The 23133-nt window shown below is 32.2% G+C and overlaps 2 protein-coding genes across 2 annotated transcripts; one reads left to right on the top strand and one right to left on the bottom strand.

Moving 5' to 3' along the window:
• The first annotated feature begins 4719 nt into the window (after positions 1–4719).
• LOC114371532 lies at positions 4720–5334 on the top strand. Its single transcript, XM_028328943.1, has 2 exons — positions 4720–5006; positions 5151–5334. Exons 1-2 carry the CDS (start codon positions 4720–4722, stop codon positions 5332–5334), a joined length of 471 nt encoding a protein of 156 aa, XP_028184744.1.
• Positions 5335–16415: 11081 nt separating this feature from the next.
• On the bottom strand, positions 16416–20825 carry LOC114369365 (polygalacturonase-like). Its single transcript, XM_028326584.1, has 9 exons — positions 20501–20825; positions 19801–19926; positions 19502–19669; positions 19386–19406; positions 18265–18472; positions 18066–18147; positions 17570–17678; positions 17324–17440; positions 16416–16832 (listed from the first exon to the last, which is right to left on the bottom strand). Exons 1-9 carry the CDS (start codon positions 20735–20737, stop codon positions 16614–16616), a joined length of 1287 nt encoding a protein of 428 aa, XP_028182385.1. The 5' UTR covers positions 20738–20825; the 3' UTR covers positions 16416–16613.
• Positions 20826–23133: the final 2308 nt, after the last annotated feature.

The following is a 23133-nucleotide window of genomic DNA, read 5'->3' as shown; positions in this document are numbered from 1 at the left end:
AAAATATTGAAACAAGAAAATAATTCATATGAAATCAAAACTTGCAATATATGTAAATAAATCAAATTTGTAAAAAGTGAAATTCAGTTACATGACAAGCATAAATTTGGGAAAATCAGGTTAGAAACAACCCAAAATACCCAAAAATTGATCCTCTAGGGATCCCTATACATGTTCATTTTAATCCCCAAGCGTGAATAACTCATCCCTTACCTCGACGTAGTCCCTCAATCGTTCTCCGTTAGCAATTGTGGCATCTCTGGTGCTCTCTAGAGCTCCTCCTTCGGTTGCTCTATTAAGGTTCTTGTGCGTCAGAAGAAGAGAAAGAGATAGAAGTGTTTTGTAAAAGCTGCTCTAGGTTAACATTTGATTTATATAGTGGAAATTTATGACCTAATTATATTATTTTTTTACTTATTTATTTATTTATTAATTTCTTATTTATTTATTAAAAGTTACGGCTGTTACACATCGGCATTCCCCGCTCGCATACTTGTCTCAGTCATATGCCTATTATTTTTAAAATAAAGTAAATTATGTATGAACTTAAAACAATAAGTTAACTAATAAACAATAATGTAAAGTGACTTACATAATCCACAATTGTATAATAGAGATGCTGAGATATTGACCACTGTGTGCTATTTCAGACAAATCTTCTTGCTTTATGTACAAGGGGAAGTTATCATTATACACCCCAATCACGATAGCATCCCACATAACCTGCAACAACTTTAGAAAAAGTTTTGAGATAGTCAATGCCATCAGATATAGGGGATCATCAACATCATGATTCGGCCTATCTATAGGTTTCGCCGGTCCCACAACTCCATTTTTATTCAACACATTTAATAAACATAATTTAATGTCAGTGAACACTTTAATAGGAAAAAAATCATTTAATGGTAGTGAAATACATGTTCTAAGAAATGTTTGACAAGATGTGTTGGCCAAGCAAGGAATGTGTTAAGTGTCTACCCCACTAATTGAACCTCTTGAGTGGGTATAGGAGCATCAATATCTCAAACTTTCTTAACACCAACCTTCACTTGATAATTGCCCAAAGGGATGTTGTGAACGGTGGTTGACCCTTCATAAAGTCTTCCAAGGGCGACCAGGCGGGGAGAATTTTCTTCTACGTACAATCCACATTTCTCTTACTCACCCGTGTCTGGGTCATTCCCTGAGGGATCAACACAACTCTCCTTTGTGCTGACATGAGCAACAGAAGGAGCAACCTCAGGCTTAGGAGGCAGTGTGAGTCCCTATGATTGCATCTGCGATTGAACTTGGGATTGCATCTGGTTGAAGGACAACATTAGTTGTTGAGTCATTTTTTTTTATGATCGACTCCCCCAGTTGGTCCTTGATTTTTTGTGTCACCTGCTCCAGGTCTTCGAGAGCCATGAACGTAGAAATGGGGGAGGTCCTTGGAGCCGGTCCAAAGTATTGTTTGATTGTGACACCAGCTCCAGCAGCACGGGCACGACCAAGGTGTTCTGGTTGCCCAATGGCAACAGTCAGTACATCATGATGTCCATAGGCAACAAAGCTTCCCTGTGAGGCCTACTCCTCTAAGGAATCATGTAACAAACAAATTTATTCGTTTACTCAATCAAACAATAATTATAAATAACAACAATTGACAAACGAAAGCGACTTACAATCTTGTCAGCAATTTCCTTTGCTACCTCAGGCGTCATTTGACCAGTTTTCTTGGTGCGGGTCATCTTCCATTTCACGTGTCGTCTGATGGAAGGTGGAGGATCAATGATGGTGTCAGTGCTTTCGGATTGAGCTGCTTCCTACAATTGTTTCTTTTTCTTCTCCTCCATCAACTTGTTTTCTAGATATTCATAACCCTCACGAGACAACACGCGAGGGGCAGTGTTTTCTTTCTAAATGGCCTGTGCCTTCTTTCGCACATCCTTTAAAAATTACACATTATCTAAGCTTATTATGTTTGACAATAATACGGAAATTTAAAGTTTAAAACAATGAAAAATACAAATTGACCTCCCATGAAGGGTCTAAAGTATTTTCTTTTTCGTCCTCAAATCAGATGCTTTAGGGATATCAAATTCAGCCTGACAAACGAAAATTACATTTTATTGTTAGTCAATTACAATTTTATTGTTAGTCAACAACATGCAACATTTAACTAAAATACCTGGATATTCTCTCATATCAAATCCTTCTGAGCTGCAGAGACTTGTTTCCAATTCTTATATGTCACATCCACCTTATCTCAAGCGACGATCCCTAAATATGTTTTTAACTTCTTTCTGTGGGGACCGTCGGATTTCCCAGTTATAGGATCCATATGGACCAGTGGTCTCTCTATCGCAACTAGTCTAGTAGCCAATGATCTCAGTCATGATTATTAAACTCTCGAGTTAACTTGCTAATTCTTACGAGTTTACGAGTTCATTTATCCTCTGCGAGTTGATTCTTGAGTAAACTCTTTTTTTGTAGACTCTAGGCAAACTCTATAAACTCTAAGTAAAATCGGTAGACTCTCAAGTTTACCACCGAGTCAACGAGTTAGCAAGTTAAAAAAATTAAACCAAAATGTAAGTCATTTTTTTATTGTTTTTTGTCTGTTTCGCATTCAACATACCTTCATTTAGTGTGTTATTCTCAAATACAAAATTCTCACCTTTAATAATATCAAACCCTTGTTCTCTAATAACATCAAACCCTCGATGAGAATGATCTACCACTACTATAACGTCTGCAAGTTATTATCTAGTAGTGATGTATTATTACTAGATTTGGTTATTTAAATATTCTAAACTTTATGATTTACTGTTTTGCCTTATTATATTGTTGAAATATTTAATTAGTATGCTATTTATAGATATTTTGTTATTATTTTTATATGAAGTAGACTCTTACGAGTCTGCGAGTTGTGTCTACGAGTCGAGTCTATAGAACTCTCACGAGTCTGCGTAAACTCTCGAGTTTGATAACCTTGATCTCAGTCATGTCGCTTTTCTTGTCTACTTCAAGGTAGAAGGGAAATGTGTTGCTGAATCAGTAGGATAAGGAAGAGGGGAGTTGGGTGGTGTAGCCATTTTCTTATCAAGAAAAAAACATTAATTAAACAAATGATTTAAAAACTATATTATGTTATATAACTGAATGAACTGAAATGAAGTACATATAAAATAAATTACATTAGATGATGTTAATTAATTCTCCTTCATCATGATCATTATGATTTGCATGCACGTCGTCAATTTCTTCTTCTCCGACGATGTTAGGCAAGATTTGTATGGACAAAGGACTGACATAAGTATCAATGAGTGAATCATCATCTTCAACATTAACATCAATTGTTTTCCCATGTAGAACCACTGACCACTTTTGATCACAAGGATCTTGAACATAAAATACCTGTTTAGCTTGTTCTGTCATGATGAAAGGGTCATTCTGGTAAGCGAGTTTCTTAAGACCTACCAACATAAATCCTAAATCATCAGTCCGCACACCGATATTGTTGTCAATCCACTTATATTTGAAAACACATACAATGAATTTGACATAATTAAGCTCCTAGATTTCTTCCATGACACCAAAGTAAGGGATGGAACAAAACCTTATCAGGAAAATCCAATGGAACAAAACCATTATTTAATTCTTCTCCCCTTGTAGACAATAATCTTTAAGATGACGAAGTCCAATCTTGTGAACTAGTTGCTCAAAAGCATTCCTTGACAATGACTGTAAAGAGATTTGCTAGATTTTCACACGAACAAACTTGTTGAACATTTATATCTAGTGGCGAACTTAGGACCTGGGGCCAATGGGGGAAAAATATTCAAAAAAATCTAATAATAATTATCATATATATGAAGATAAAGACATGGATATTAAAATATCATAAATTTCAATAAAACTAATAAACTAAATCACATACCTCACAATTGTCCTCTACGTGATTTCATGTTATGGAATCGCTGAATGATCAGCTCATTATAAACACTATTGAACACATCTCTTTCAATATAAGTGACAAGACAATCATTCATCCATGCATCTCCCATTCGATTGCACAACCTATTCTTCATAATTTTCATAGCAGAAAAGTCTCTCTCTACTATTGTTGTGGCGACATGCAAAATCATTGCTAACTTCAAAAGACGACAAACTAATGGATAAACTATGTCTTCTAGTTTCAACGATGCAAATTCAACATTTCTACACAAATCAATGATGTAAGTCTCAAGTTGATTATCAAGCATCACTAGATCAATTGAAGAAAAATCATATGGATAAAATCCCACAAAGTCAATTAGGCTTGCCTTATCAAAAGTAGAGAACAAATTGGTTGTATTCAAACAAGTCATTCAAAGAAGCAACCAAGTATTTGTCTCAACGAAATGGTCATTAAGTTCTTGAAGCTGCATGTCCACAACAATATAAAATAATTCAACATGCTAATAATGCTCTATTGTGATAGCTTGAGCATTACTTGCTCGTTGTGATCCCCCCCTTAGGAAAAAACATAGAGTAAATAGGCATTTTAGTCCCTGACTTTGTATCCCTGTTGCACATTAGTCCCTATCCTATTGAAATGTAAAAAATAATCTCTATCTTTGCATAAGTCTTGCAAAATAGTCCTTGTCGTTAAATTCCCAAGTAACATCATTAGTGAGGTGCATTGTTGGCAATTCAGTGCCACGTAGCCTATCCAATGTGACACTATTGTTAGCAATGTTGCAAAATAATCCTTCTTCCCTTTCATTCACTCAACCACCACTGTGCTTCTTCTTCATCATCCTTCATCTTCTTCTTCCCTCTCCCTCTCTCCCCTGCCCAATATCATTTCTTCACCTTCTTCTCGGCACCACCACTGCCCCCAACTCTGCATTCGTCCTCCGCCCCCATTCTCCCGTCTTCCCCTCCAAAACCCTAACCCCCAAAAAACCCAAACCCCCTCTGCCCTCCTCCAGTGGAATCGCAATCTTGAGCTCTCCAGCTTCACCCCCCGCTGCTCTCTAGTTCTGTGTTTGGTTTAATGAGATTTAGTTGTTGAAGTATTTGCTCTGCATTTCCTGTTGTTGTTTTAATTTTGCTGCTATCCAGGCTTTGCTATGGCAAAATCCATTGTAGGCTTCTTTTTCCATATTATGATGCAAATACAGCAAGGTTTTTGCTCATGTGCCAAAGGACGAAGTTGAGAATAGGATAGAACAGATAAACAAGGTGACAAGCCAGAAATTAGAAAAACTTGAAGAGGAGAAAGAATCTATTCTTGCTCAGATGGCTGAACTCAAGAAAATTTTGTATGCGAAGTTCAATGACTCGATCAATCTTGAGGAGGATTAGTAACTTTCTTCTTGTTGATAGATTTCTAGTTGTTTTCTTGTTAATATGACCTAATGGACATTTGGCATTTTTTAGTCATATTGTCTCTTATCATTTGATTTTAGAATGTATGTTACCTTGCTTGAACCTCTTTCACTCCTTGGCCTTTGTTTTTGCTTTCTTTGGCTTCTTATTCTGTGTGAATTTCATGTTCCCTTCATTGTGTCCTAAAAGGGGGGAAATTGCCTTTCTGGTTTGAGAATATCAAGATGTTTGACTTCTACTAAAGTGCAGAATGGATGAAAACAAATATTTTGCTGCCCAAGTAATAACTAACTAATACTAACTATTAAGAGAAAACAACATACCATAGTAGAGCGTGCTGTATTTAAAAAAAACACATAATAAAGCGTGTTGGTGTATAAATTTTTTGTTTAAAATATAATAGTTTTATATTGTTTTGGGTACACATAATAGTTTTATATAATTTTTAGTTGTTTGTTTATATAGCAATTTTCTTTATTAGAAAATCTTTACAATCACCTTAGAAACTTAATAAAAGAAGAATGATTATCTTGTGGGTAAAATATACTCTATTGAGTATTAACATAAAATGCGATTTTCAAACGATTCTTTTACTAATTACCATTTGAGTACACTTTTTAAAAAAAAGAAGTTACCATTTGATTAAATTCTTATATTAGTCATTGAGATTATATAGTTCAGGGGTTTTAAACTAGTGCCGGAAATTTTAAAAATCTTGTTAATTTCTGTCTTTGCAAGAAATTATTTATCATTTTTAGTTTATTTCTATGTAGTTTTTCATAAAAAGTATCAAGGTAAATGTCTAAATGACACTTTACAATGACAAAGACAAATCATAGTTTTTAAAAAAATCTCAGTAGTTAAAATACCCAGCCAATACAAACTAAATTTAAAATATTTGTTACCATTTCAATTAAGTTGTACAAACACATGGATCAATGCAAGATTATTCTAATTTATTTAATTAATAATCTCAAGTTCTAATTGTAAATAAGCAAATTGTGTCAAAATTTTGTTATTTATAATAGTTTTATCCAATTCAAATAGGATTACATCTCATAGAAAATACCTGCAAATTAAGCTAAAAAAATAATTTTGAAGTTATATAATGTGCAATACTAGAAACTAAACATTTCAACATCATTGTTAAAATTTAAGAGATATTCATAAAATAAAATTATACATAATATCCCTTTCCTTCTATTTCAAATTCTCAATTTGCAATGACCCCCGACCTTATTCCATAAGCACTGCAACACCTTGTCACCATTTAAAAAAAAATTAATCCATGCAGTCAGTGGCAGATCCAAGACCCTGAGTCAGTGGGTGCAAATTATAAAAAATAAAATTAGTGGGTTCAATTATATAAATATAAATAAAATAAAATATAAAAATATAAGATTTTATTTACAAATTTAGTGAATTTTAAAAAATGAGGGGGTGCAAGTGCACACCCTCAGCCCAATGTAGGTCCGCCACTGCATGCAGTAATAGATTTATCATTGAAAGCAATCCTCCACAATTGAAAAAGTTCATAGCAAGTGCAAATAGACTAGTATTCCAAGAAGATTTTCTCGCAGAAGCTTTTGAAGAAATGATAATGTACAGTGTATAGAACTTTAAACTTTTTCTTTGATTGTATAATAATATGAAGAACGTTCCCAGTAACCTTATTTCTTATAATAAACTTGTTGGAGTTGGAGGTGATGACGACGATGTGGGGGGTGGAGCTAGAGAGCTCGGGCTTGTGATTCCAGTGGAGGAGGGTAGATGGGGTTTGGGTTTTTTGGGGGTTAGGGTTTTAAAGGGGAAGAAGGGAGAATGGGGGTGGAGGACGAATGCGGAGTTGGGGGCGATGGTGGCACTGGGAAGAAGGTGGAGAGATGACATTGGGAAGGGGAGAGAGGGAGAGGGAAAGGGAGAAGAAGAAGATGAAGGATGATGAAGAAGAAGCACAGTGGTTGAGTGAATGAAAGGGAAGAAGGACTATTTTACAATACTGCCAACAATAGTGCCACGTTGGATAGTCTACGTGGCACTGAATTGCCAACAATGCACCTCACTAACGGTCCTACTTGGGAATTTAACGACAAAGACTATTTTGCAACACTTATGCAAAGATAGAGACTATTTTTAATATTTCAATAAGTTAGGAACTAATATGCAACAGGGCTACAAAGTCAGGGACTAAAATGCCTATTTACTCAAAAAACATATCTTCCATATTAGGAATGTTAATGATGTGTGTATTGCAAAACAATCACTTCCTGCAATAAAGATTCTCATATATAATCCCTCTTAGTTTGTAATCATTGCTTTGTAATGCTAACCAAATTCATAACATTAATGATGTCTTGGTCTTTCCTTTGCAATGCATGTGACAATTCATTTGAAATGCCCAAGACATTTTTCATCAAATGCAATATGAATGCAAAGTCAAAATCCTTTATCAAATGTAAAAGACCATTGGTTTCAACTCTTTGATCTACATTTGATCCATCATCTTTTATAATTTCAAGAACATCAACTATAGCAGAATACACCAAAGTTGCATAATGAGAACCCCAACGAGTATCAACAACATGTTTGAGACTAGTTTCTTGATTCAAACCTTGTCTACTAGAAGTTTCTCCTTTTCTCAATGCCTTTCTAACATTGACTATTTGTTTTTCACAAAGCATGTCATGTCGTTTGCAAGATCCCCCAACAACATTCTATAAGATGGACACTAAATTAAAAAACATATGCAACTTGAACATGATTTTTGGCAAAAGCAACCAATGTAAGTTGTAATTGATGAGCAAAACAATGTACATAAAATGTAGATGGGTTCTCCTTCAAGATCAAACTTTTGAGACTAGAAAATTCCCCTTGCATGTTGCTAGCACCATCATAACCTTGTCCATAAATTGATATACTAAGCCCACGTGTATGCAAATTAATTCATCAATTGCCATTTCCAAGGACAAAGTAGTAGTATCTTTAACATGAACAATACCAAGAAAGCACTCAACAATACTTCCACTTTTGTTAACATAATGCAAAGCAATAGCCATTTGCTCCTTATTTGATATGTCATGAGCTTCATCAACAATAATAACAAAATGCTCATTTCCAAGATTAGTAATAATAGCATTAGTGGTTTCCAATGCAACAACATTAACAATATCCTTTTAAATTTTTGGAGCAATTAGTGGATGATTTTCAAGAGCATTTTCCAAGACAACATAGTAGAATGGATTGACTCATCATGACCACAAAAAGCTAATCCTTGATTTAATAGAAAGCGAACACAGATGTTGTTAAACTTCTTCGATATAACTCCCAAACTTGTTCTGATTGCTTAGATATTGCAATTTCAATATGTTGATTTTGATTCATCAAACCTTGACACTTCTTCAAAGCAATTTCATGAGCATTATTAGGACCTCCAACATGAGATAAGAGTCTTCCTTATTCCAATTTGTGAATCCATTTGTCACAAATATGAATCACCACCTAATTGCTTTTCAAAATTAGGCCTAAAAAGATAACAACATAAGCAAAATGCAACATCTTTTTTTATGCTATACTCCAACTAGTTACTAAATTCTTTAAACCAAGATGAAGAAAATCTTCTTAAGGAAATTCCGATTTTTCTTTGAGGAAAATTATGTTGAGTAGGTTGGCATGGTCCTCTTTGCAAATTTTTTCTTCGTATCTTATCTTGACCATTAGGATGATATATGTTGAAATTTCATTTCACTTTCCCGGATCTGATGGAAAATATTATAAATTAAATTAAATTTTTTCTTGTTGAAGACTTGATTCACAAGGTTTTGATGAAGATTGTGGCTCATTTGATGATAACTTCCTCTTGACAAATCTATCCATTATCTATTCAATATTAAAAAAATAATAACAATCATAAGAAGAAATAAAATGTAAAATAATAGCAATTATGAGATTAATAATTTCTAATTTAATAAACAAGAATGAAAACAAAATGACATTTTTTTAACAATTATACAAAATAACACACACACACACACAGACACAGACACACACACACACACACACACACACACACACACACACACACACACACACACACACACACACACACACACACACACACACACACACACACACACACACACACACACACACACACACACACACACACACACACACACACACACACACACACACACACACACACACACACACACACACACACACACACACACACACACACACACACACACACACACACACATATAATATTAATATCTAACAATGTTGAAACTTGAAATATGTTACACACCACTTATCGAATCAATACTAAAGCTTTGGAATGAAACAATGGAAAAATAGTAAATAATATTTTGTTTAGGCAACTTGATTTTTTTTAAAAAATTCTTATTGGAGGGATGCACCTAAATCCTCCCAAAAGAAGCTTCATCGAAAAGAGTAAATAATCCCCAAATTAGAATGCAGTAGTTGTTGAAACAATAAAATTAGTCATGAACTTTCTCATGAAAGATTGAAATTAAACAGTCTCCTATAAATAAAATTAGTAAACAATAAAATATGAAAGATTGAAAAAATACAGTAAATAAATAAACAATTTGCTAAAAGGGTTATAAAAAAAGAGAAAAAGCACAACACAATTTACTAAAAGACCAAGCTTCAAATGAGAAAGCTTATTTTCAACCGCGTTGTAGCGTAGTACCAAGAGGGAGAAAACTTAAGAAAAGTGAGATCTTTTGCTTTTTTGAAGTGTGAACGTAAAAGCACCTGAATTGTAAAAGTAATATCTACCAAAAAAAATTGTAAAAGTAAAAGACGAGGAAGAGATAAAATGTGTAGAGAAAAAGACAACTTTATTTTTCAAATTAAAGATAAATAATATTTATATAAAAGTTAGTACAAGTAGAAATCGAGTGTAAACCTATAACAAATTGCAAGTGGTCATATACATCATAATAGGGGGGAAATATTTTTTAAGACTACATATATGAAATTACAAAATTCAATGGGGACAGTTGCCCACCCTCAGTTCCAAATGGGGCTGCCATTGTTTATATCATCATTCTTTTGGAGATCATGCACGAAGAAGAATTTTGGTAAAATGTGCTTTGTTCTATCTCCATTAATGTATCATTCCTTTAATTGAGCGATACATGCAATATTATCTTCACATATGATCATTGATGTCATTTTTCCTGAAGATAAACCACAAGTTTATCGCACATGTTGAATTACAAATCTTAACCAAACACATTCATGACTTGCCTCATGTAATGCTAAAAAAATTTCATGATTAAGTGATGTTGCGGTTATGGTTTGCTTCACATATCGCTAAGAATTGAAATAGTTGTGTCACCACATGTAAACAAATATCTTGTTTGTGATCTACCATTATGAGGATGTGACAAATAACCTGCATTTGCATAATCAGTTAGATATGATTTTGAAACATTTTAATAAAACAACCCCATGTCCATAGTTCTCATAAGATAATGAAGTATGTGCTTTACTCCATTCCAATGTCTTCATGTAGGTTAAGAACTATATATTGCTAATAAATTAACTCCAAATGATATATCAGGTTGTGTATAATTAGCATTAATGTATCCTTGAGCAAATGATACATTATCTTGCTAATAAATTCTTGAGCATGTAGTCATCCTTTGTATCTCACAATTTCATTATTTTCATTTTTGCTTTTGCACAAAAACCCATTTGTATCTAATTGGTTTTATATCTTCAAGTGCATAACTTATGAGTCCAAATTAAAATATAATTGATTTTACATCTTCAAGTATATGGACTGCAAGTCCAAAAACCTAACTAGGTTTATGTCTTCTAGTATATGGACTACATGTCCAAAAATCTAACAAATTTTTCATTTTCAGGTGTATGCAGTACATGTCCAAAAACCTAATTGTATTTTACATCTTCAGGTGTATAGACTACAAATCCAAAATCATTCGCTTTTTAGAAGTGAGTCTAATTTTGCATGAATTAAGTCTTTCTATTTTGCCCAATCATTTCTTTGTCTACAATCCTCTATAGACGTACTCTTGATCCTCATTGTCATTATCATTTGTTACATTTAACGTTGCATTATATGAAGATACATTGTCAATGTTGACTTTATTTCGGATCCATCATATTCTATTCATGTCATAATTTGATATCTCTTTCTTTTCAATAATTTCAGGTACCTAAGTTCTTCTAGAACTAAAATTTATAATTATGTTTGAGGATTCTTTCAACATTCTCATAACCTCAATTTGACCATCTAACTATTTAGCTTTTTTCATTTTTATCTTTGGAACCAATGGTTATACTAAACCTCAATTTGACCATCTAACTATTTAGCTTTTTTCATTTTTATCTTTGGAACCAATGGTTATACTATGCAGTCTACGCTTCAAGCATGTTAGACTTGCTTTGAAATATTATACTGTCCAACAAGGACATCAAATTTTATTGGAGCTTTAACAGTTAGTATATATAATTTAGCCATTCTATTTTGCTAAACTTTATAAATGAATTATCTTTTGAACTTCTGGTTCACATTGTTTCATTTGAGGATCGAGATGATATTTTTCTTTTCAATTAATATCCCTTTTCCAACCACTTATTCTTTCCTCCTAATATTGGGATAATCGATTCAAAATGACAAATGACAAACTGAGTCATGTATAAATCTTTCTTAATGAATATTCATTCCCAACATATATTCCCGACATTCTTTTAGGACTCATCTTTGTATGTATACAACACATCTACAAATTCTCAAATGGGTAATATTAGATAGCTCACCTAAAATCAATTTCTAAGGGAAGAACTAATTAATTATAATTTGTTGGCGTGATGTGAATCAATACTCTTTACAAACATAAGAAGTAAACTTGCTAGTGTAATTTGGGAAATGTGCTCTTAGTTAAATTAATTGAGATAACAATCTTGCAAACTTCTGGTTGAGATTTGACAACAATAAACATGTAACATTGATGCATCATTTAAAATCATGAAATATCTAAATGATCCACATGATAAGTATATTGGTTCACAAATATCACCTTGCAATTGCTTTAAAAAAAAAATGGACTCATTTCCAATTTTTTTCTAATGATAGCCTAATTATCAACTTTCCTCGGAAACAAATAGTACAATAGTACATGAGAAATCATTGTACTGAAGCTCCAATAAGTGTCCACATAAATTTTTAAATATTTTTCGCATCATATAATGGACTCGGAATGACCTAAAGGGTCATGCATGCCAAACAACAAATTTATTTTTATTCATAAACTTAAACTTATGGTTTACGAAATTATGCTTTTAATTGTACTAATATATATGTGGTGCAAAACATAAGAAAAAACTCAATTTTTCAATACTTATTTGTATTTTTAATATGCAACTTTATTCCTCCCGTTACAATACATTAGCTCTCCCAGAGCCTTTAGTTATACTTGTAGTACAAAAAACAATACTAGCATTGACTTCTTGAATTACTACACAAGAGAAAATATGTATCAATAATCAATGTGACAAAATTGTTTAGGAAAGCTCGATCACATAACATCTAGTAACATAAAACATAAGTAACACAAAACATTCTACTAATCATAAATTCAAGAACATGGCATGAGAAAATTTATTTCACTTCTAAATCATCCAAACCTATCTTTGGGCAAAACAGTAACACATTATAACTTTACCTAGATGAAAAATTGATAATTTTTTTTGCAAGGACTAAATCTAAACTTTTGTAATTTTACAAGGGACAAAAATATTTTAGTCTTGTTTTTTTTTCTCCTTGCCCCTTCGAATCAGAAAAAAAGATGGCAATACTATGTTTTTTTTTAAGGAAACAACAGTTAAGACTTTTCAGTCTAAATCAAAGATTGAATACAAAGTGGGAATAGAATCAAAGGAATAACTACAAGCATTAAACGTTGATGCCTTGGCTGGAGTATGAACAACATTTTTTGCTTCTCTTCTCACAAAATTCATCCTAAAGTTGGTAAAATTTAGAAGGAAAAGTCTACACTCACGAATGAATGCAGAGGTCAATACCGGAAGAATTGAGATGGAAAAAAATGGTTGTGTCCTAGTTGCACTTCAGCGTTGAAGATGGTGGTTTCTACCACAAAGATTGCTGGAAGTTTGTGGAAGCAAGAAAGATCTTTGAAACACGGGGACGCCTGCTAGGTGTCTTTCCTTGTTTCCGGTACTGCGCGGGAACATGGACGGGATGGGTACGGTTAGGGGACATCGTTGACCTATTTGGTATGGCTGACCAAGACGGGGATGAGGACTTCATTTTGTGGGGACGACAGTATTCTACACGCGCTTCCCTACAGTCCAAAATGGTAGTGGCAGAACTGTAGAAGCTACCACAGTTAGAAATGGCAGCATCAGAAGAATTAGAAGAGCACTTGCAAGAGCTCAGATCCAAAGCCACAGAGCTTAATTTTCCTCAGAGAAGAATGGAATGCTTCAATCGAAGCCTATTCCCACTTCATCACTCTCTGCACCCAAACCCGCTTTCATAATTTTCTTTGCAGAATCATAGATCCCTCTTCATTGCTCTATGCAACCGCACATAAGTAAAATCTAAATTGAAGGACTTCTTCCACAATGTCCTTCATGATTGTAATCATGTTTTGGAACTCGACGCCACACATTCGAAGACCCTTTTGTGCAAAGGTAAGATCTTGTTAAGCCTCAAACTCTATTCTTCCGCTCTCGAGTGTTTTAGAAGTGCTTCGATCGATGGGAACGCTGAAAACGTAAATGGGTACTTGGAAAGATGCAAAAAGTTTGGAGCTTTTGTCAAAAACGGGGTGTTTGGATCTTTCAGATTGGGTTTCAAGTGGGTTCAAAGGGAAGGCTCTAAAGCTGACTGAACACATTGATAATGTGGAGATTAGAAAATCTGAGATGAGTGGGAGGGGTTCAGGATCTTTGTGAGGATGTACAATTAGCAATGTGGAAGAATTTCATTGACAAGGTTTTTGAGGTTGTCGGGAAGTGCCACAAGACAAAGGGTTTGGTTATTTATAATATTCCAGTGTTGCTAGTTATTTCTCACGTTTTTTTTATTAATTTTTCAGTTTTTTTTAAATAATAAAAAATATTAAAATTTTTGTCGTTTTCTGGTCGTATCCGTATCTTTGAATTTTTGGATCTACCATTTTCTGTCCCCCTATCCATATATGTCCGTCCCCGTTTTGGGGCATCCTAGGGAGAGATTAAGCCCGATGTTTGACGCCTAACATTCAGCCATTCATGGAGGAATTGGTTCGAAATGCTAACAGATACATATGGAGGGTGCCATGTCATTGTGGTTCCAGATCTTTTCATTTCTGTTATTCCAAATAGCCCATGGCGTGATCATAACTTTGGATAGCGAGGAATTGTCAAGCTGTTGCATTAGATCGAAAATCAAACCTTTGATGCTGTCAGCCACTAGAATATTTCCTTCAACAATGTTCCAAAGGCCAGTTTCTTTCCAGATATGTTTTGCTCTCTCACAAATCGACAAATAAATGCCAATCAGATTCCATATTGTTTGAGCAGAAAGCACATTGAAATGGACATTGAACTCCTTTTTGAACAAAGCTCCACAAAAGACATCCAATTATCAGGGACTTTCAAATTATCATTATCTAAAACAGTATCCATACTATTGTGATATCAATACTATTTAGACAACACACCTTTCTAGTTTCTATTTCTAATTAATGTCTCTAAGATGCCTTTTTTATAAACTACGTGTCTCTAAAATGCCTTTAATTTTTCATATAAAAATAATGCTTCAATTATTATTATTATAAATTAATTGTATATGTAAAGATAGAGAGAGACAGAAATAGAGATAAAAAAATTAAGGCTAAAATATGTTTTTTTCTTATAAAATTAAAAATGATCATTTACATATCGAAAGACATAAAATAGTCTTTATTTTGATTTATCCGACTTCATAAAATTATTAATTTGATGTAATTAAATAGATTATTTAATATTATAGATTTTTTTATGACCAAATTCACATCAAGTAGTTTTTAAGGTACTAAACTAAATAACTAGGTTGGTATTTTTTATTCTGTGTAAGTCATAGTAATTTATTTATTAAAATATACACTAATACAATATAAAATTTACTGAATATTGTTATTAATAAATTGTGAATGATTAATAATATAAGAATAAAATATTACATATTTTATTAATCAATGTATTGTATAATGTATAGTATATTTATAATTATTTTACAGTTTTGTGCTAAGCAATATTAGTGTGTTTCGTAATTAATATTTCTTATTTTCAATTAATTTTTATTAATTTAAAATTATTTAAATTTCTATATTTCATGATATTATTAGTGTACTAAGTAGGGATGGATCCAAGGGAACCAATCAGGGGCCTTGACCCCTTTTCCTTAGGGTTCTTTGTATAAATATGAGGAAAAAAAGAAAAACTAAAATAAAAGAAAATATATGAGAAAAATAAGTTTTTGATTTAATATTTGCTAAAACAATTTCAAGTAGTAGATCATAGTTTGAATTTTATCCATAAATTAATAAGTAATATTTATTAAAACTTATTACTTATTCAGTTAAAAAACACTTATTATTTATTAAATTATTATTTATTAGAAGTAAAATAATTAAATAATTATGTTAAAAAAATTGACTTCCCCTTGATACACTCATGAATCTGTCCTTGCTACTGAGTAATTCAAATGAAATATTTAGAAAAAAAGTTTACTGTTTAACATTGGTATAATTCACCCAAAATATAAAACTCTTACATTGTGGTAAATTGAAAACTTTACCAAAAATTTCTTATATATATCGTATTTTCCGTCTTCGTAATTATCCTTATAATTCCAATCACAATATACAGACCCTCTGAATCAATTAAAATTTCAAGTTAATTAAAATTTTGTAATTAAAAAAACCTTAACTCGAGTTTTGGCAGTGAAGATTAACTGCACGCATCTGTGTGTGTATACATAATTTTGGAGATTATAACAAAGTAAAATAGAATAGCACAACTGCACAAGTTAAATTTTATTTAGCAAACATAGTACAAACGATGACAATCATTAGTATATCACCCACATATATTATTGGCTACAACAAATCAATCAGCTAGCCTTATTTGTTGACCATATATATGTACAAAAGCAATTAAAAATGTCACATAATTCTTGCATTATTTGATTAGTGTCTTTCTTCCTCTTTCTATGGGCAGAGAGGGTTAACATCTCCTCTGTAGGACAATTCAACACTGTTGCATGAAGCCTTGGCCTCTCCTCCACCTTCAAGTTTCAGGTCTATGTTCTGCAACACTATCCCCTGGCATGGAAATTTCTTACTGCAATCAAATTGCACACCCACATCAGAAGCACTAGTGCCACTTATGTTTTGGTACAACACATTCCTAATCTGAACTGCAGATGTCTGCAAGGACAAAAGCCAATTTAATTAATCAATTTTTTTTATTTATAAGAATAAAAAATAAGTACCAAAAATCTATAATAATTCATGTATTTACTCAATTAATTGAGTTAGATTTCTTTACTAATTATCAGACTTATTAACTAAACAAAACTTTATATTCTAGCCAAATTAGTTATCTTAAAATCATTTTTTAACAAACTTACTAAAACAAAAATTGATTCTGATTATAATTGATTATAACACTAATCAATTAAACATATAATTTGATTATTAAAAAAAATAAATTTGCACAGCTATCTCAAAACCTTAATGTGAACCCTCGGATGAAGATCAAACAAGTCATATTTTATATTGATGAATCAAATTTAAAATATGCAAGAATTGAGACATCTGATCCTCGTTCAATGGTTCCAATTAAATGATTACATGAATGCGTGAAAAATACGGTTTCAATGAGTTGGATCTATATATTAATATTATGGATTAATTACTTGTTCTTCGCATGGTGTCTCTTGATCACAGTAGTTTTGGTCAATTATTATGGGGTTGGCCACATTGTCCATTTGAATGTTCTGAAATTGGATGTTGCTTGCACTTCCTGATCCTCCCTGCATATGCATATATGTACAGGTTAAAAGTTAAAACCAAAAGGGATTTATATATATGTAGTATTGATATAATTGAATTATGCAATTTATCTGTAATAAAAATTAAACATTGTTGAAAATTCAAATTACCTGCCATGTCTTAATTCTTAGTCCGTTTGTAGTTCCAGAAAGCTGAGCTCCTTTCACCGTTATTCCTGAAACGAAGTCCTTGGATCCCTCAGCCCCCAAGCTTCCGATGCTGAGATCATTGTTGCAAAGAAAGTCACATTTTAAATTTATCATTCACATGTGCCTAGTCTTTAACATTATTAAGCAGTGATTGAAAGAGTTCTAGAAAAACTTTTTTTTTCGATACAACTATAAAAACTAATTTGACCTAATAAAAGTGGCTTATAGTGATTATTTTATATTTAATTATAGGTTAACTTAGTAAGTTTTATATAAAAAAAGTTACAAAACAATTTTTTTAATTTATCTCAGTAAATATTATTCATAATAGTCTTTCATATGAAAGCTCTTATTTAATAAATATTTAATTAAATAGTATATCTAAATACACTACTCTTAATTGAATGATGGAATATGACCACTCTTAATTGACTGATGAAAATATTATTGAAGGTACCTGATACCATGGCCTGGTCCGCAGATTATGTCTGTGGCTAGTACATCCTTGGATCCACTTACAATTGATATACAATCATCACCTGCAACGTGTTGAAACAAAAAATTGATTTAGAAATTAACATATAAAAATTCAATGTTTTTTCATTTTTATTATTGTATTGAAAATTCAGAACATCATCAATTAATTGAGAATATACCAGTTCCTATAACGGAGTTAGAGATTTGAATGTTTTGGGTGTTTGTGACATGGATTCCATCGGTGTTAGGGCTATCCCCCGGTGCTGTCACTGTGAGATCAGAAACTTGAACATTCTCAGAGTTTTGGAATGAAACTTGCATCTGTTGGCCATTTTTTATCGTCAAATCCTCCACTGTCAAATCTTTGCACTTGTAGAAAGTCAATGCCTGCAATTAAGAGATACAAACAATGAAGGTTACATCATATGGAATGGATCTTCTGTCAAATTCAACCGTTGAAAAAGATATACTGAAATTTTTATATTTATAAGCAACATTAAATGAGTGAGACTTATATTTTTTTTTTCAAATTACATTTATTATTTATAGGAAATAATTTTGTTCGAGTTAAATATAACTAAGAAAGACTTATATGATATTTTCTCCGGTTTTATAAAAAAGTGCTCTAATTAGTTACATTATATGTATTAACCATTGTGTCGTTATTGGAGAATTATCCTTGAGTTTTTTTAAATATATATTTCCATTCAATTAATTAATTAATGAATGAATTAAAACATGTAAACTTGACTACTAACTCTTGTATTCTATAAAAAAAGAAGACAAAATAAATGAGATAAGTAATTGTTCCTAATGTTTTTTTTCCTATCCTCGTGTGAAAGAGAGTCGCCAAAGAAATTAACTTATTATATTTATTGTTTGTTGACTATAAAAAAATATGTTGGAGTAATTGAGAGTATTTTTATATAAAAAAATTAATGCAAGATACAATTTAGTAAGTTCTCAACTTTTAATTAAGGCAAATTTCTATAAAAAAAAATACCGGAGGAAGTATTTATGAAAGAAGTAGATGCAATTAATATTTCAACATATATTGATTTGACAATATATGGATAGTTAATTTTATTTTAAATCTTCACATGACTTTGTTGTACATAAATTTCGTCTCTATCTCTTAATAAATATTAATAAGGCCCCACTTCTTAATGTTTAAAACGAAATAGATATAAAATTTTGATCGACTTGACAAGGTCCCCTTAAATTTTATTTAAATATAAGAAGATCTATTCCCATATATTTCAATTCAAATTATACTATTGGGATAGCTATGTATACATACCGTAGGGGCATTCTTGCAAGGCTGCAAAGAAAGAAACATATAAAGAATTAATAGTTAGCATGATGAGATTTATGTATGAACATATAAAGAATAGTTAGAGCATTTTAATATCTTACAAGCTTTTCGTTAACTTTGCATGAGTTTTGCCACCATATGTTTCCATTTCCATCGATGGTTCCACCACCTTTAACTGATAGTTTCTCAATACTGTCGAAAACAAGCCAGTGGGTTAGGTCTTCGCTGTAATCTGATAGGTTTTCTGATGCTTCAATGATTCCAGAAATCTGAAAGAAAAAAAAAATCATCCAAATCATATATAGAGATGTAAAACAATTGTAGGTTGCTTGAAGGTTAATTAGTTAATTAATGCTTAAAAATATTTGGAACAAGCAATTTTAATTTGTGCCAAACTAACCTGAACTTCTATGTCGGATTCGCAAGGGCCAGAAAATGTGAATGGCTTGAGTAGATAATTTTTCCGAGGCACCACAAAAACTGCTCCCCCAGAAGAACATGCTACTTCCCAAGCTTCCTTGAATGCCTGAAATAACCCACATAGCCATGATTAATATAGTTCAAACATTATTATCATTCTTTTCAATTGAGAAGCACGATATTACATATATACCTTACTAGCAAAAGAATAAGATAAAAAAAACTATAGAACAATATCATTAGGGGAAAATATAAATCTACTTCCATTAACATGAATTTGTCTAATGAAAATTAAAGTACTATTATTCTAATTAAATATCGTAAATTTATTTTTATGTGTAACATAACAATAATAAAAAGAATATCCTCATTTTGTCCCACAATTTTTATACTTTTTTACTACTGTTTTTGCAAACCATTCAACTATTCTAATTTAACCTTCCACATTTAATTACATTGATTAAAAAGAACTGCACCAACTATACTTATGCAACAAATTCAATTGCAAAGAATAAAAAGAAATTATTATTACGGTTTACCATACTAACACATTTTTATTAGACAAAAACTATATTTACATAAGTTCAATAATTATAATATTTTTCTTAGTACTATATTTTAATGAAATGTAAGTGATAATATGCAAGCGACATTAATTTGGTCTAGGTGAGAATATGTACCTGAGTGTCATCAGTTTTGCCATCTCCGCGAGCTCCATAATCATTGACGTTAACCGTTTTAAGCGAAGAAGAAATGTCACCCAATTTGCCAAATTTCCTTATGCTCATAACATCTGTACTTTTTTGTTTGATAAAGTCCTTGAATGTACCACCACCATCAAGTAGCACGGTGCTGTGACAAGCAACAAAAGAAAACATGATAAAAAGTAACGAGAGATGATGCCTTTGGAGGGCCATTGTTACTTTAATTTCCCTTTGTGCGTAAGTGAGAATTGATGCTCTTTGAAAGGTGTTGAATGCTGTTTGATGAAAATGGCTAGGGTTAATGACTAACTTGAAGTGGAATTGATGGGGAGAATGTCATGTGGGGTTTGTGTATTTATAGACAAAGAAATGGAAATGGTTTTGGATTATGGATTTTGTTTAGTTTTTCAACTACATAAGGGTTTACGGTATGGAAGCTAGGATATGAGAGATTGAGACGAAATGATCTCTTAAGGTACGTACACACTGACTTTTGCTCCATACAGGCTTGTACCCAAAATGTTCACGAATGTACGTGTCATTAATCTATTATGTGACTACATGTATCAAATATGCTAGTTCTTAAATAGTAGTAATAATATGTAAATACGGTTAATACGTATATATGTTTCTAGCTCAACATTATTATATCAATTAGCCAAAGAACACGCATAACGGTATAAGTTGGTTTTATAAACTTAAAAGGATTGAAACACTTAGCTTGTAAAGCTACAAACATATATACGATTGAAACACGTATATGTGTTTCTAGCTCAACATTATATCCTATATTTCTCATTGATAGGCTTTCTAAGAATATCATTAACCATACTTCGTTACAATGTTCTGAACGGAAAATTGTGGCGCCTTTCCTCACATAGCAAATTGAACGATATTATTAGAACTAAGTCACATTCTCTAATATGCTTCCTTTCATGTTCCTTTATTAATAATAAAAAAACTAACACATTGGGAAATAATAAAAATAAATAAAACAAGTGGGGTGTGGGGGACAATATTATTTTCTAAAAGAAAGAGGAAGTTGTTTAATCGCATCATTTTTTTTAATATATTAAAGAATGGTAATTAACAAATACTTTTAGATATTAGTCAAAAAATTAAAAATAAGGAAAATGTGTTAAAATTATCATCAATATTTCACCATGATTTCTAACAAATAGTTGTTATCGATTGATTTATTTTTCTTTTTTAAAAAAAGTTATTGATTGATTTCTTAATAAATACTACCTCATGTATTTATTATAAGGTCGCATTGAAAATCAAAATTAATATTTTGATTCTAGAATTAATTGTAGTTTATAGGGATATTATAGTCCATTTTAGTATATTCAGAATTTATAGTTGATCTTAGTTCTCATTTGTTTCAATTCTCGAGATACAACTTATATATAATATATATATTTTGGATAACTTCACTTAGTATCAATTAATTTTAAATTAAAATATGACATGGTATCTAGAGTCAAGTTGAAGGAATAACAAAAATTATCCACCACCTATTCTCCCTACACCTTTTCTGTCAACTTGCTTTTGTTTTACCCTCAAATTTTGATGATTTCCCTCCTTTTCTAACACTTTTTTGATAACCATTGTCATTCTTCGTTGCCCGTTGCATGCCACTTAAGCTCTTTGGCAACTTTTCCAGGCAAAACCAGCAACATTCGGCTCTCCTTCAATAGATTTATCCAACCCCGCTAATCGTTCTGCGAACAAAGCTCTCGCGCGCACTGTCTCTGGTGTGCCAAACAACACCTACGCAGGAAGTTTTCTGGTGTCTGGCTGTCATTCTAGCATGGTGGTCGCCCCTAATGGTTGCTCCTACACCTGGAGTTTTGTCCCCATACATACATGATCATTTAGTTGGACCCACTACGAAAACACGTTTTTATGCACTTTATTGGTTCATGATTTTTTGTTCGTCTCTCTCTACGATGGTTGCCACCTCCTTTTGTTTGTTGTTCATTTTCCAACAAATCATTTTGATTGCCTATTCTATCGTTGTCTCTTTTCAACGTGTTTTTTGGCCATCGCCTTTAGCTCGCCGTTCGTTTTCTAGTGAAGCACTTTCTAGACGCCTATTTTGTCATTGTCCTTTATCGGCGTGTCTCAGTGACTTCTATCACTTTATGACAATTTCGTCTAAGTATGAATGATTTTGGGTCTCCACACTTCATTAGAAGCTTCATAATCTTGGTTTTAAGCATATCGAAACTTGCTTTGGATTTTGTTAAGTTGATGGGTATTCTAGCTCTCTCTTCCTAGCAATATTCCCCAGTTTCACCAAGATCTTTGAGTTGTCTTCAAAATATTGGTTTGAAGCTTCCAAATAATGGTTTTAAGAAAGTCATAACTTGATTTTCTTAGGCTGGTGGATATTTTTGTTTTCTTTCTAGCAATATTTCCCCGATTGCACCAACATATCCTTCAGTTGTCCTTCAAACGTTCTTTGGTGGAACTCCATTTTTGTTATGTTTTTTAATGTATTAGTGGGAATAAATTTTCTTGTAATAAGCTGATTGCTTAGTAAGCTTTAGCTTGAGGGAGAGTGGTGAAAATCAAAATTAATATTCTAATTCTAGTATTAATTG

This window comes from Glycine soja, chromosome 10, assembly GCF_004193775.1.
Source record: "Glycine soja cultivar W05 chromosome 10, ASM419377v2, whole genome shotgun sequence".
NCBI classification, from domain to species: domain Eukaryota; kingdom Viridiplantae; phylum Streptophyta; class Magnoliopsida; order Fabales; family Fabaceae; genus Glycine; species Glycine soja.
The sequence above is the reverse complement of the archived record's forward strand: the minus strand, read 5'-3'. Positions and strand labels throughout refer to the sequence as shown.

What these genes read in the sequence shown, in the direction of transcription:
- LOC114369365 (XM_028326584.1), bottom strand. Translation starts at nt 20,737, where the DNA reads ATGGCCCTCCAAAGGCATCATCTCTCGTTACTTTTTATCATGTTTTCT. An exon ending in GCAAAGTTAACGAAAAGCTT is followed by an intron (nt 19,407 to 19,501) that starts GTAAGATATTAA and finishes CTTTCTTTGCAG; the next exon opens with CCTTGCAAGAATGCCCCTAC. An exon ending in GGACCAGGCCATGGTATCAG is followed by an intron (nt 17,679 to 18,065) that starts GTACCTTCAATA and finishes CAATGATCTCAG; the next exon opens with CATCGGAAGCTTGGGGGCTG.
- LOC114371532 (XM_028328943.1), top strand. Translation starts at nt 4,720, where the DNA reads ATGTTGCAAAATAATCCTTCTTCCCTTTCATTCACTCAACCACCACTG. An exon ending in TCACCCCCCGCTGCTCTCTA is followed by an intron (nt 5,007 to 5,150) that starts GTTCTGTGTTTG and finishes ATGCAAATACAG; the next exon opens with CAAGGTTTTTGCTCATGTGC.